The sequence below is a fragment of the Ambystoma mexicanum genome, chromosome 10 (genome assembly GCF_040938575.1).
Source record: "Ambystoma mexicanum isolate Mex_15411 chromosome 10, UKY_AmexF1_1, whole genome shotgun sequence".
Taxonomy (NCBI): Eukaryota; Metazoa; Chordata; class Amphibia; order Caudata; family Ambystomatidae; genus Ambystoma; species Ambystoma mexicanum.
The window spans coordinates 1,396,533,338-1,396,547,973 of NC_090932.1; the positions used below are offsets into that span (position 1 = coordinate 1,396,533,338).

Here is a 14,636-nt window from a genome sequence, read left to right on the forward strand (position 1 = left end):
CTTCCTGTGTTTAGGCTTTCTGGAGAACACCTACCATCCCTGTACTCAAACCTTGAGCAGGCTACTTTAATTCCCTGTGCTTACATCTTCATCAAGCAGCTTTACCACTCTGTACCTAGGCCATCAGTGGGTCAATTTGCCCACCTCCCGGTAATTAGTCCCTAACCAGGTTCCGTCGCATCCCTGTACTCAGGCCTTGAGCAGGTTACATGACTCCCCTGTATGTTGATCATCATCAAGCTCTGTACTCAGGCCCTCAGTGGGTTAATTCCCACACTTCCAGGTAATTATGCCGTACCAGGTTATGTCACATCCCTGTGCTCATGCGTTAAAATGGCCCCTTCAGCTCCATGTACATGGACCCAGGATATTGATTTGTGTACTTTATCTTGTACCCATTTTTTATTATTCATGAATCTTCAATGTACTGTCAGGAGGTATACATAGCAGCTGCTGCAGCTTTTCACTGCACATAATAAATAAACATTTATGAGATGAATTCAGAGGATTCCATACTTGTCTATAAATCAAAGAAAAGGAAAATATAACAGTGAGTCAGAGTTGTGGCTCTTTGTGGCAAGAACATCCACCCACTCAAAATCCACAGAAACCCCTAAGAATCCTCTTGCTGTAATAAAATATCGGCAACACAGTCAAACTGGTTGTGTACAAAAGCTTATGTGATCACAACCTCGCAAGTGTTCATGTGCCGTCAAAGTTCCAATGGCATTTGTTCAACTTCATTTAATCGTCGGAATGGCCACCCTTCCATCAGTTCCACTGAGCAGTGCAATAGTACAGGATGTGCGGGATGCGTGGGCCCATTGGCAGGATTCTGGGGCCAGTTTGTTAACACAATAGGGAAACACATGGTTTCAGTTCAAGTCTTTTCATAAATCTGTGAAAACCTGCTGCACACTGGCCTTCAAGGAGGCGGAGGTGTGCAGCGACACTCCAGGTGCCCCAATATCTGTTTCCCAACATTCAAAGCCACAGTTTTTCAAGTCTCGTTTGGCTGCTTCCACCACTGCAGGATCGGCGTCTGGCGAGAGAAGGACAGCAGTTCAGAATATACAATAATGTTCCAATACTAGATATTATATAAACAAATGGATAAGAAAAGACAAAGAGGGTTACAAAAAACATGAGAAAAGCACAAATAAAAGCTGTATATATTATCAAATGTGTTCGAATATTTTAAAAGACTATCTATGGAAAATAACACTTTTTGAGCAGCAAGGATCTGTTGTAATCACGGTTGTTGATGCAGGTAACTGTACTCCATGATTGTAGAGGTACTGTGTTGCAATGCAGTTCATCTAGAAACATAAAAATCAACTATGAAGTTGCTATTAGGACCGCTATGTCCATGCCTGCGCCTGCATGGTCACCCAATGACTTGGCAGAGTAAATTTGGATGTTGCCTATTTAAAGAAGACAAACTCACAGTGAGGCAGTGCCTGCCTCTAACTACCATTGCTTTACCAACAGAGCTTTGATTTCCGGCTATCTGAAGCAACCAGAGAAGCAGAGCCATGGTAAATATCTATGTCAGTACTTGGTGCCAGCAAGTAAAAGAACCCACACAGAAATTGGGAACTCAGAGAGGAGAAACGACCCCTCCTGGCAGAGAAATGATTACCAAAAAGCTATGTCAATGCATTGTATATAGTCAATCTTTCTATACACCTTTACTTTCTCAGAGGCATCCGTTTTCACCTCACTCCCATCCCGAGAAACAAGAAAGCAGCCAAAGGCCCACCACATACAATCAGGAGCTTCCAGCAAAATAATCCTAGGCGTATTTTCTCCAGGCACCATTTTCTGTAGTTTCTAATAATGACTACAATCCTGCGGACATTTACACCTAGCACAATATTTGGTGGGCAAAGGTGTCCAGGTAAAAAACGTTTTCTATTGAAAATCATCGATATAATTTCCATTGTACCACATTTATTCTGGAGCAATTTCTGCACAGTGCCATATTCTTAGGTCACGTATCCGGAAAAGAATTTGGAGGCCATTTTCATATTGAAGGACGGCATCGTGTGCCCAATTTCCTATTGGCCTGATATCAGGGGGAGTGGTTACAAGGGAAGGACTTTCACCTGAGGAAAACATTCTGGCAATTATATTCTTCAGGCACAATTGTCACTGCCAATTTTCACCAGGCACAATATGACAGGAAGGTATTTTCTACTTTCACTATAAACAGAACAATCATTTTTTTTACCAAACTTGCGAACCCGAGCACCGTTTTTTGGGGCAACTATTTTACTAGGACACAATTCTGCTACCAGAATTTTCTAGACTTCTTTTTGGTTATTTTCCCTTACCGCCATATTAGGAGGTGGCCATTTGTACCGACAGGTTTTATACCTGAATTTTGCCATGCGGCAATATTCTCCAGTTATAGTATTTTCAGTGCATTTTCCTGCTGGCATGGTTTTTCGTGGAGGTGATGTATATTGGAGAAAGACATATGACAAGATGAAATTAAAGTAAAGAAACATTAATGCAACAAAAATAATTGTACGAAACACTCCTATTGAAAGTAAACACATTAAACATCTATAGAAAGCCATAACCAATGGAATCACGTATATGCAGGGTACACAAAAAACAAAGGACGGGAAAAGGGTTTGGTAAGGCAGACGGAAAAAAAATAGGATGCTGTGGGAAATGTCTGGTAAAACCAGAATTGCTTGTGATAAATCCAATAACGTTTTAAAAAGAAACTTTCAGGTAGAAAGGATGCACTGTTGTTATTAAAGAAATAAAAGTAGCAACAGGGACGCCGGTGGGGATCCTTCAAGCAGGAAAAGAAGGATTTGATCTGCATCATATTCTTCTGAAGATCTTTGACAGAAGGAAGAAACTAATATGCAAGAGAGAGCAGGGTGATAAACTAATCGGGCAACAAAGTGACATACTATTTCTTTTAAAATAACTGAAAAATGCCCTGAATTATAGAAATTGGCCAGGGTACAGATCTGGAACCAAATTACATCACCTAATGATTTTAATTAATGTACTGGGTTGGAGATTGTTATGTTGGGTTAACCTTTGACAAGCAGGTATTAGGGGCTTAGTTATTTTGGATAGGGGAGTAGAGGGTTTATCTTCATCCGCTGGATTTCAGTTCACCAGACAGCCCCTTCCCATATGTGCATGCTCCAAGGGAAGCTGTAGTCTGCACGCAAGATCCCCCGCTGATGGGCAGACACATGTCAAATCTGGCATGGGCATGTGCCCCTGGATTCCAACCGCTTTTCAACCTAGTTCTTCACTCGAGCGGCTACGACTCAATATGGCTCTCGCTGGGTCTACCATAGAGACTCAAGAAAAGATACACAAAGCAGTGGCTCGTTTCCAGAAGTGAGGTGGTCTCAGCGACTGGCCTTATATGAGGGGTTTCACAAGGCTTCTCTGGGAAGAAGAAGGGCTAATCTCCCTGAGCAGCCACCCCACCCTCTGAATAGATACAGAGGGCAGGATGCTACCCTAGGAGCAGGGTTCAAAGGAGGAAAAACCCTGATAAACAGGGGAAAAAAACCTCCAGATGTAGTAAGGACCCAATCCTGGCCAAAAAGAAACAGCAGTCCAGGACACCAATTGTAAATTTAACAAAGATCCAATCATTGGCGACATGAAGCAACAGTCAGGACAGCCACTAGTCAGTGGAACACAGACAGGGGTAGAACCCAGGATGGAATAGGAAATAGGAGAGAAGGGAACTGGGAGATGGTAGAAGATAAGAGTAGGGAAAAACAAGGACAAGGAGCACGGAACTATAGGAATTGAGATGGGAAACACGCACATACAACAGAGCAAGGGGAGTTGCGACGTGCTGCTCACCTGTTTGTTTGTCCTTTTGTATTCTCAGTCCTCCCAGCATCTACCGAAGCGCGGGCACCATGTTTGCATAATGACACTCTGGCACCCATCCCCGAGGTCACAATGGTGCGTAATGCGTGATTCTGCTATCTTGGGATTGGCGTTTTCTAACCAGGGCGTTACATCCGCCAATCAGCAAAAGATGTGAGCGCCCTCCCGCAGCTCCACAGGTACAGAAAGGTGGTACGTGAACCCGGTTTAGGCCATCTCCGGGTGGGAGCAGAGACTCTGCTCACCAGGTACTGAGAAAATTGTCCTCCATCCCTCATTATTTTCAGTGAATTTGCTCGCCTTCACCCGAGGGATGTAGTGTTCCAGTTGAATGCCTCAGATATGTTGTTTCTCTGCACTGCTAGAGAGTTGTTTTTACAGTCATTGGGGGTATAGCTGCAGCAGCTGAAGAATTCAATATCACTTCAGTTAGGAAGTGGCAACTGGAAGATGCTGACTGTAGGTAGATTTTAAAAGAACATTTTCAAAAAACAAGAAAAAAGGTTTACACTAAGTTTTTCTTAAGAGCAATAGATTTGACAAGGAATTAGGACGAATTTCATGTAAGGGCACCACATGGTATTGTAGCTTAATACGTTTGCGGACAGTGAATGCAGATTCCTGGTGTAGGTAGCAAGTTCGGTATAGAGAATAAACTACATTCTCAATTCTAGAAAGGTTTAAAGCAGCTCTGGGTAAACGAAAATGTGAAAACACTCTTCAGGACAGTTATGGGAAATGGTTTAAGACAAAGGGCCTCCTCCGTCCACGACGCACATTCTAGGATAGACCTATGGCTACTCTCATCACATTGGGCCGGTCATGTATAAGAAACAAAGATCCTCCCGAGGACATGGTCCGACCACTCCCCTGTGTGGCCCGAGATCAGATTGAAACACTCCCCCAGGCCACCATATACCTGGAGAATGGCCCTGCCTGTGTTACTGGATGAATCTCTGGCAGAATCACTTAGAATTGACAGAGGCGTTCTTCACGGAAAATGAGGGCACAGTTGATAAATACGCAACGATCTGGGAAACATTTAAAGTGTGGCTCCGTGGGGTAATGATTGCTACAGCATTGGGTACGTTGAAAAAGGTCAGGGGGGAAATGGATAGTACCGAATGGGAACTCTGCGACCTAGAAAATTAATATGGAGAGACGCATGACAGATCATTACTGGGTCTGATAAAAGGCAACAGGCTGAAACTCTGTAAGCTGGCCAATCAGGAGACTCAACATATGACAGGGAAAGTGCAAGCTAGGAGATACAGGGAAGGTCCCGGGAGGGTAGCTCAGCGGCAACGTGCTCGTCTTGGAAGCAAGAGGACACAAAGCAACACAGGTTCGATCCCCGGGTCCATGCTTAGAAACCACTGGGTATTTAAGCGTGTTATAAATACGCAACTAAGAAAAAAAAAAACAATTACACAATTGAAAAACAAAACAATTCCTGTAACAGCGCCTCGATGCCTGCGGGCTGTGTGAGCGCTTTAAAAGAAAAATGCTAAATACGGTGACCGCCCAGGAAGAGTGCTTGCAAGCATAGCTAGGGGGAGAGCGTGAAGTACAACACATCGGAGGGATAACCAAACCGGAGGGTACCACCACAGTGAACCGCGATGAAATCAATGACATGTTTAGACAATACTTTCAAACACTATGCAACAGCACTGACAGGGTATCACGGGAGGTGGTGACTGAGTACGCACTAACCTCCCGACGCTGGACAAGGCGTCCTGCGAGAAACTGAGTAGTCTGTTCACTGAGGAAGAAATCGCTGAAGCGATATCCTCCCTAACCTCTAACAAAGCATAGGCATCGAGTTATACAAAAAAATATAAAGATATCCTTACTCCTAAGTTGCTGAGGGTATGGGAAGAATCCTGCGCGGACGGTGTGCTACACCCTACACTTAATGAAGCGATTATAACAGTTCTAGCCAAACCAGGCAGGCCCCCGAATGATATGTCCTCGTACCGCCCACTCTCCCTAATAGATTCTGATGTACAAATGTACGCAAAAACGCTAGCAAATAGACTGCTGCCCCACATGACCAGACTGGTTCAGCAATCGGGATTTATCCCGTTCAGATCCACAGCGCTAAACATGAGGAGACTATTCGGCATAATGGCTCAAATCAATCCAGATATCTCAGCGGCAGCAATGGTGTTGGATGCCGAAAAGGCGTTCGACTCAGTGTCATAGAATTTCCTATTCGGTTTCCTCCAACACATGGGGCTGGGAGACCGTCTTCTGCACATTTGTTAAATTACTGTACAAAGATCCCAAGGGTAGGGTTAGAACCAAACCTGTCAGAGGCAATAGAAGTAGCCAGAGGCACCCACCAGGGTTACCTGCTATTTGCGCGAACAATAGAACCATTCACCAGCAGGATAGGAGAAAATCACGGACACAGGGGAATAAGAATACTCAGGGCCCTGCAGATCATATCATTATATGCCGATGACGAAACCATAATATACTTAAAGCATCCAGAAGAAAACATTGGTCCCATACTCCCTGAGGTGGACACCTTCACTGAACACTCCGGTTACAAGATTAACACTCTAGGTTATCTGAATTATTGCCTCTGACTAATAACACCACGAAACCTACCCGAATGCACGGAATGAAATGGGCCGAAGAGACAGTGGGGGGTCCTGGGGGTCATAGTGGCAAGATCTCACAAGTATTATACGATAAGAACCATCTTGATTACCTTGTTAAACTTGAGAATAAACTCAATCTTTGGGGTAAGTTTCCATTATCACTTATATGACGAATAGCTATCTTGAAGATGATAGTGGCGCCTAAACTCCTATATTATTTTACCACCATCCCAATATGGCAAGGAAGACAAATTTTCGATACCCTCTGGAGGCTCTCAGTGGGATTTGTATGGGGCGTGAGGAATGCACGGGCGAAGTGGAGCTCCCTCACTACACCATATGATATGGGGGAGCTGGCAGCCCCCGACTATGAACTATATTACCTTGCGGCCCAACCCCAGTATCTAGGAATGTGGTATGACCCAGACAACATATATTCACACATCAATTTGGAGAAACAGTAAGCAGCACCTAGTGATATAAAGACCACCCTAGTGAGCGAACATAAACTGGATCCATGTCCCTTTGTCACATTACGCGCCACGCTGGACGCATTGCGGCGATTACTGATCAAACTAAACATCAGTGACCCTTACACTAAACATATCCCACTATGGGGCAACCCTAGTCTGCCCCCCACAATGGATCCCGAAATCCGAAATTCCTGGGACCCGAGCCACGAAATGAAACTGGGTGACCTTTTCCCCGAGGGCATGTTTGTCACGCTGACCGAGTTTCAAAACAAGCTAGGGGTCAACCCTGTCAAGACATTACAGTATTATCGCATGCAAGCGGTATTGTGCAGGAAACGGCAGTCATTCCCAACCGAGCCCCATCTAACGCCTTTCTTGAACTGATTATACAGTATAACAATAAGCGCAACATCCTATCGAAGCTGTACTCCATGAGCCAACAGGGAATGCCTCAATTTAGTACTCTAAGAGAGAAATGGGAGGAAGACACAGGGACAAAACAGATGAACACAAGTGGGTGAAGATATGCAGCCTGACCAAAGAAGTTTCATTGAACGCACGTCTGAGGCTAATACAACATAAAGTGCTTAACAGATTGCACTACACACCCAAATGCATATCTAAGTTTAACCCGACACAAGTGCAAACATTCACAAAATACAACTCTGTGGACGTAGATACCATACACACGTTCTGGAGATGCCCTCACATAAAGGAATTCTGGCCGCTAGTTGCTTCGACACTCCATGAAATGGTGGGTATACCCCTGACGCTTCTACATGTAAAGTACTTACTGGGCGACATAGGTAAAACAAATGTTAGAACCCGCAGGCTGTTTAACCTAGGCTGTGTCATAGCCAAGAAATGTATACTGCAAAAATGGAAGGCTAGAGAAGCGGCTACATTGAAACACTGGTATCATGAAATGGCAATTGTGAATGACAATGAGGTGAATTTCATACAAACTGTAACAGCAGCAGCTAGGCCCAAATACCTATGGGCCCCATACCGCTCTTACATGGAGAAACTATCGGTAAATAATACTTGAAGAACAAGAACGCCATATTGACTTATATCCTGGAACGTAAAATGTATACCCACAAACGTCTAGAAGTTTAACTAATTTTGTGTGATAGTACACTGTCGACATATTGTGTAATGTACCTACTGCAGTATGTCTCTGTCATATGTTAAATAAAGTTTTTAAAAAATCATTCTGGGGCATTGTTCTTATGATGGAAGAGGCTAGAAGAAATCCACTGTGGAATAGTTTTCTGTAGTGCTATTTTTCACCTCACAGTTAAGATTGTCCACAAAATATATTTTACAGACAAATCTATGTAGGTGTTAAGAGATCAAATTGATCAGTGGTTTTAACTAAAGAAGTCGGAGAAGGCATCACATGACAGTTATTTGAGATTACGCAAAATGTTCAATGGGATACACAATCATAACAGTTTGCATCAAAGCAAGAAGGAAATCGGGACAGTTTGAAGACTTTCAGCAGCATCATGTAAAGGCGGGTCAGGGATTTGTGTGTTGGTTTATCCAACACACCAGCATGCTTCTGCATTAGCCCTGGCCAGGTGAGAAGCATAGGTCTAGAAATATGCTAGCACAGTAGGAGGTGACGGAACAGTTAGAAATGGGAAGAGGTCGGTTTTGTGTGCAATTAGCAGTATGTCAGGCATTTCCGGTGATATCTGTTCATCTTCACAAACGTTTTGTAGCAAAAGCAGCCCCTCATTGGTCTGTTGACTCTTTTGAACTTTTTGAATTCATATCTTGGTAACAAACAACTTGACTCTAGGAAATTCCTTTCCTTTAGCTCAAAAATCATAATCTTGAACCTGCTCGATCCTATTCGAGATTTGTTTCGACTGATGTCGGATGCCTGAAGGTTTCCTCACCAGAGTTAGCTCTGGCTTGCACAGGATACAGGTCTCAGGTAAGCATTATTCACAGACAGAGAATACACTCCCTGTAAATCAATGACATGTTTAGACAATAATATCAAACACTATACAACAACACTGGCAGAGTATCACGGGCGGCGGTGACTGAGTACTTAACACGCACTAACCTCCCAACTCTGGACAAGGCGTCCAGCGAGAAACTGAGTAGCCCGTTCACTTAGGAAGAAATTGTTGAAGCGATATCCTCACTAAACTGTAACAAAGCCCCTGGCCTTGATGGCATAGGCATCGAGTTATACAAAAAATATAAAGATATCCTTACTCCTAAATTGCTGAGGGTATGAGAAGAATACTGCGCGGACGGTGTGCTACACCCTACACTTAACGAAGAGATTATAACAGTTCTAGCCAAACTAGTCAGGCCCCCGAATGATATGTCCTTGGTGCCTTTGAAGGTGATGCATACATAAAACAAAGGAATAATAACAGTGCATCATTTTTATGATATGCTGATATATATATTTGCATAGCACAGAGTCACCATCATAGTAGCTTCAAAGCACCATGATCTTGTCCATAGAAATGGCATATTGTACCTCTGCCCGGGGTACCAATACTGCTGCAAGCAACAGCATGAAGTAGGTTAAAGTAATGGGATGGGAATAGCAGGCAGCCATGATGCGGACAGACAGAGGAGATGCATCAGGGGAGTGGGTGTTCTTTTTTACCTGAACGTTTATTTGTACAATGTTATTGTATTTCTCCAAAATAATTGTATTTTTACCAGGTGTTTCTCAGTGCACCCCTTTTTTAAGTCTGCCTTACCGAACCTCAAACACACTTCTAGTACTATACAGATGTTTCCTGTGTTTTTTCATAGGTTGATGTTTTTATCGCTTTAGTATTTCTTTAAATAAATTTCGTCTGATGCGAGTTTTGTCATAATTCTTTTTTCAATATATCATCACCCACATATGGATGCGCCAGTAAAGTGTTTTTTCTCCGGAACACTTAGCCATACAAATAGAGTCCACGAAAAAAATCATAGCAGGAGGAAATTGCACTGAAAATCCTCTATCGGAGGAAAACTCACAAAGGGCAACAAATCGACCAAAACGGTGTCAGGTAAAAATTGGCACTCCAAATACTGTGGTAATGGAAAACATCCGAACATAGCTGCAGCATTTTCCACAGACCCGTGCTTTCCGCATCCCAGCAGGCAAACTCATGAGACATTTCCCATGTCAAGTATACACGCGCAATCAATAAAGCTGATAACTGCACATTTAAAACCATCTAATCATTATGAACCCCTAAAAGCACCACCCACCAAACTACCCTATCCCAAAATCTCTGCAAGATCTCTGCGATGAGAAGCATGCCATTTTTACTACAAAAAACATGCAACATCAGCACCTAAATAGACAAAACACCCCAGATATCTGCAAATCTCTCATCCTTCAAGTCAACTGTTGATTCCTTCACATCGTTTGGTCCTTGCCTGCTGCTGACATCCAAAAGCTATTTACTTTGGCTACTCAGCCAACACTTCCCCACCCTCCACAACATTCTCTTGGGTGAAGTGCTCAACCTAAACCTTTCCATCTTAGTATAATCATTCCAGGAAGGTTCTTTCCGCAATGCCTCAAATATGCTATAGTTATAGTTGTACTGAAAAAAGAGCCTTGGCCCGCCCCAAAATCACCTTTCAACTTCTACGTAAACTCCAAGCTTCCCCGTTAATGTTTACACACACCTCTGTTGTTGCCTGTGATGTTACCAGGTGGCAGCAGTGCTCTAACATAGAGAAGGTCAAATGAGCGACACTGAGAAACTGGTGCCTAGATTTGCCTTAGGCACATGAAATCTGAGGGATAGAGGAGGATGGCTAGGCTCCAAAAACTGCGACACTCGCATGAACACATGCGCGCCGATCAGCGTCACCTTTCTAGGGTCAGACCTTTCCCACAGAGGAGGGTAGCTCCCTCCAACAGTGTATTGTGATCTATATACTTGGGAAGTATGCCGTCTCTTATTCTTTCAGACTCTCTGTTGAGAGTAGCAGCAGCACCAAGTACTCAATCTTTTGAGACCCTCCCCAGAAAGTCACAGGCAGAGTCATCAACTTCTTCACAAAATGGCTTCACGCTCTCCCTGCAGAGTCACACCGGCAACAATTTCTCAAAATGTTTTAGACGCTCTCCTAATGGTCATAGAGGCTCAAAACTTTTCCAGACTCCCATCCCATCAATAACAAGACACGAGTCGGAATGGGGGTAGATTTCAAAATGCACGTGGTGGGACTTGTTGCAGAATCCCAAATCTTAGCAAGGGCCCTGCAAAGTGGATCAAGGTTGAACACCAATAAAAAGTGCAACTGGAAATATTTTCTTTTGTTATGTGATTTTTCTACTTTTTCAATGGTGTTTTACAAACTAGTGAAGAGGAAGACAATACACAGCAAAACGAAAACCACAAACACTATTTTTTATAGGTTTTTTTAGAGTTTTATTTTGGTTTGCATAGTTTGCTTGTATATTTTTAAGTAAAATGGCATGACATACAAATAGAAATGCACTACAACTACTACACAGACATCACACAGCAAGGATAAACACACCTGCGTCTAGAACGGCTAATCTTTGGGGTTGATTTATCTGAGCTAGCTGGAATTTTACATTTTCTGGTCTTGTAAAGGGAAGAAAGGGGAACCTCATAAAAAATGAGGGGAACAAATCAAATTATTTACAGGGCCTCCACCTCAACTTTCTCTATTTCTATCAGTTTTGACAGGTAGATGTCCGCATGGTGGAACAGTTCAAACCCACAATTTCGACTCAAAGGGTGGTGCAGGCAAAAAATGGAGCAGAGCTGCAGTGACAGTGAAGAACCAATGATAACACTGTCCAGGCTCTACAGCAGTGCCCTCCACTGCATTCCTGCGGGTATGCGTGGTGTCAATGGGAGAAGAAGAGTAGGCTGGGGTGCATGCTAATAAAAGATTTTGCTGAGCCATAGCTTCATGTGCTTTCATATGAATGTCGTACCCAATGTGTGGCTGTCATGCTTCCACACAACCTTGCCTTGTCCCATCTAGGTAACTGTGGCGAACCAGAAGGACTCAGACAATGAGAGTCATGTTCAAGGGTTTTATTAAAAAGAAATGGAATCAACGCCTAACTTACCCTAATTCTATCAGCAACATTCCCTACCTAACAAAACAAAAACTAAGGGCGGATGTCAAATGAAACTCTGTAGTCCAAATCCTATCCAGCTAACTGGCCCTCCGACTATAGAAAACACCTAACTAAAAGAAGAAAAAGGGGAGGCCTTGTACACTAGCCTCAGCAGGACTTCTGCCTGGCCCTGTTAGTACTTGACTTGTTTTCAGTCTTCCAAAGTTCCTTTCCCCTAGCAGGATATTCTTTCCAGCTTCGATACCAAATGAAATCTTTGCAGTCTCTCCTTTTAAAAAAGAAAACTGCTTCTTGGTGCAAGCCATTCCATTTCTCCAGGATTGCTTGAGAACACACAAAAAAGTAACGTTTCTGTCCTTTCCTCCTTCGAGGCACATAGACTCCCCAAAATCCTGTAGTCCTCAGACAGCTTCTTTTCTTTCATACAAGTTTATTTTGAATAGGGTGGCAGACCCCCGTCTCCTCACACGCCCTCCCCAATCGGTTGTTCCAAGTTATACAATCTTTCTGGCTTTCTTAGACTTAATTCAATTATTAATATCTCCTTCTTGCCCCCTTTCATGTGTTAGTTGAATACTCCGGTTTCTCAGGCTCCTGTAACCTAAATTGATTTTTTTGTTTCTAGCCGTTATTCACGTTGTTAGGACATTTCTCAGTCCCCTTTTCCTTTTTTTTCTTACTCTCAGGTTTCTCAGACTTCCATAACCTGAATAGCTTTTCCCAGCCATCATTTCCAATATTCTTTGTTACTATAAGTCCCCCTTTTTTAGGGTGTTTATACACTCGGATATCTCTGCTTTTCCAGTTGTTATTTTTAACAATGTTCATATTACTCTGACTCCCCTTTATAAAGGGTATTTGTATTCTCAGGTTTCTCAACTTTACCAGTGGGTTTTCCCAAAGTTCTGATTACTCGCAATGCCCCTTTTATAGGGTATTTGCACATGTGGCTTTCTCAGGCTCTCATAACCAGATGTGTTCCCCAGCTCTTATTCGCAATCTTTGTACTTTGTAGCGAGATGTCTTCTGTCAGTTTTCTCAGGCTCTCGAATGCTTGCCAGCTTTCCCTGTGGCTATGTATCCTCTGTAGAGATGATCCAACATGCACAGAGCTTGGGGATCCGGGCTCCCTCACACGGTCTGGTCTCAGCGTCTGTTACCAGCCTCCCGGGCCACCACAGGTTCTGCTTGATCGCGCCATCATAGGAAACGTGCATCTTTCCGTCTCTCTCTCATTCCGTCCTGGGCTTCTAGGACGGACATAATGTCAGTCCGTTCACCTCCTTACTTCAGCTGGCTCCGCAGCCCAGCGTGGCTCCGCCCTCCAGGACGTCAACACTGCAGAGGCTCGCCTCTGGGTAGCAGTCCCACTGCCTCTATATATGAGTCTCCCTTTGATTTACAATCCGTCCTCTTCTTATACATATCACAGAAACAATATGAACATTGTCCTTTATTGATCATGGCATTCAGGCTGTATTCAGCATTGTCTGCAGCCAAGAGAGGTAAAGAAGAATCTTTGTAAAAGACCGTTGTTGCAGGAGATGTATAGGAGATGTACAAGTCTTTTCCATATTCATATATGCAGACAAGGTGGTTTGGACGGGATTTCCATTCTGGAATGGGAGTCCTTGTCCCCAAAAGGGGAGTCACTCCCAGTGAGGTCCCACTCTACTTCAAATCTGAATCCTAGTAAGCACTAGACCCCCAGGTACTGTAACAAGATATGACCTGGCCGTCCATAGACACCTGGACCTCACAGAAAGCTTAAATAAATGTTTATAATGTCTAGGACTGAGTGTAGACACGGTTACTAACTAAAAAGTATATTTACGTTTGATGCTGATGCAGAAAGGCTTAAACACTCAGTTCACAGTATGGCAGTGCTGTAATACAAGTCGCACACTCACGGAGTACATAGGTAAAATGAAACACAACACCTCTGCATCAGATTTCCAGGGCCATCACATTAAAACTCCAATTAACACTGCCAGGTTTCCCTCCATCCTCCAAACCCAGAATCCTACCATTGAGGCTATGAAGCTACGCTGGCTCCTAGTCTCTTCACTTACTATCTTCGAGACCCGTTGCCTCAACCAAGGGCAGTACAGTGCCAAGTGCCGGCTTACCTCCAATCCTGCAACCTTACATACAGACGCTCAACTGGTCCAGCTTGCATACTGAATTCGTGAGCACCTAACTCTGTATCATCTGTCTTTCCTCCCCATCCCCCAACGCAAACTCTCCCGTTGAGCTGCTCTCTGAACCAGCCACCATCTATGCGCACTTTGAAGTCACTGCAAGTCATGAATAGGTCATTTTAAATAGCGAATCAACAAATAATGCACAAATATTCAATAAATAAATAACTAAGAGTTACAACCAGATGTTTTATCAGAGCAATGGTGAGGTTTGGTCAGTATAAACTACAGATCATAGGATTCCAACTAACCACACAACTCGGGCATCTTTCCACGGGTGGCAGCTTGTGACGTAGTTGATCAACCCGAAAAATAATCCAATTTCAGATGGCTCAGTATTGGATTTTAC

At 43.5% G+C, this 14,636-nt stretch overlaps 1 protein-coding gene across 2 annotated transcripts in view; it reads right to left on the reverse strand.

Annotated features, from left to right (window-relative positions):
• Positions 1 to 370: 370 nt before the first annotated feature.
• MVK (mevalonate kinase) overlaps positions 371 to 14,636 on the reverse strand; it is a 234,154-nt gene continuing 219,888 nt past the window's right edge. The window contains exon 11 of one of the 2 annotated variants that reach the window (XM_069619413.1): positions 371 to 1,042. In XM_069619413.1, the coding sequence (XP_069475514.1) occupies positions 891 to 1,042 (152 nt within the window). In that variant the 3' untranslated portion in view covers positions 371 to 890. The remainder of the gene's footprint in view (positions 1,043 to 14,636) is intronic. The other variant, XM_069619414.1, reaches the window with a different exon arrangement.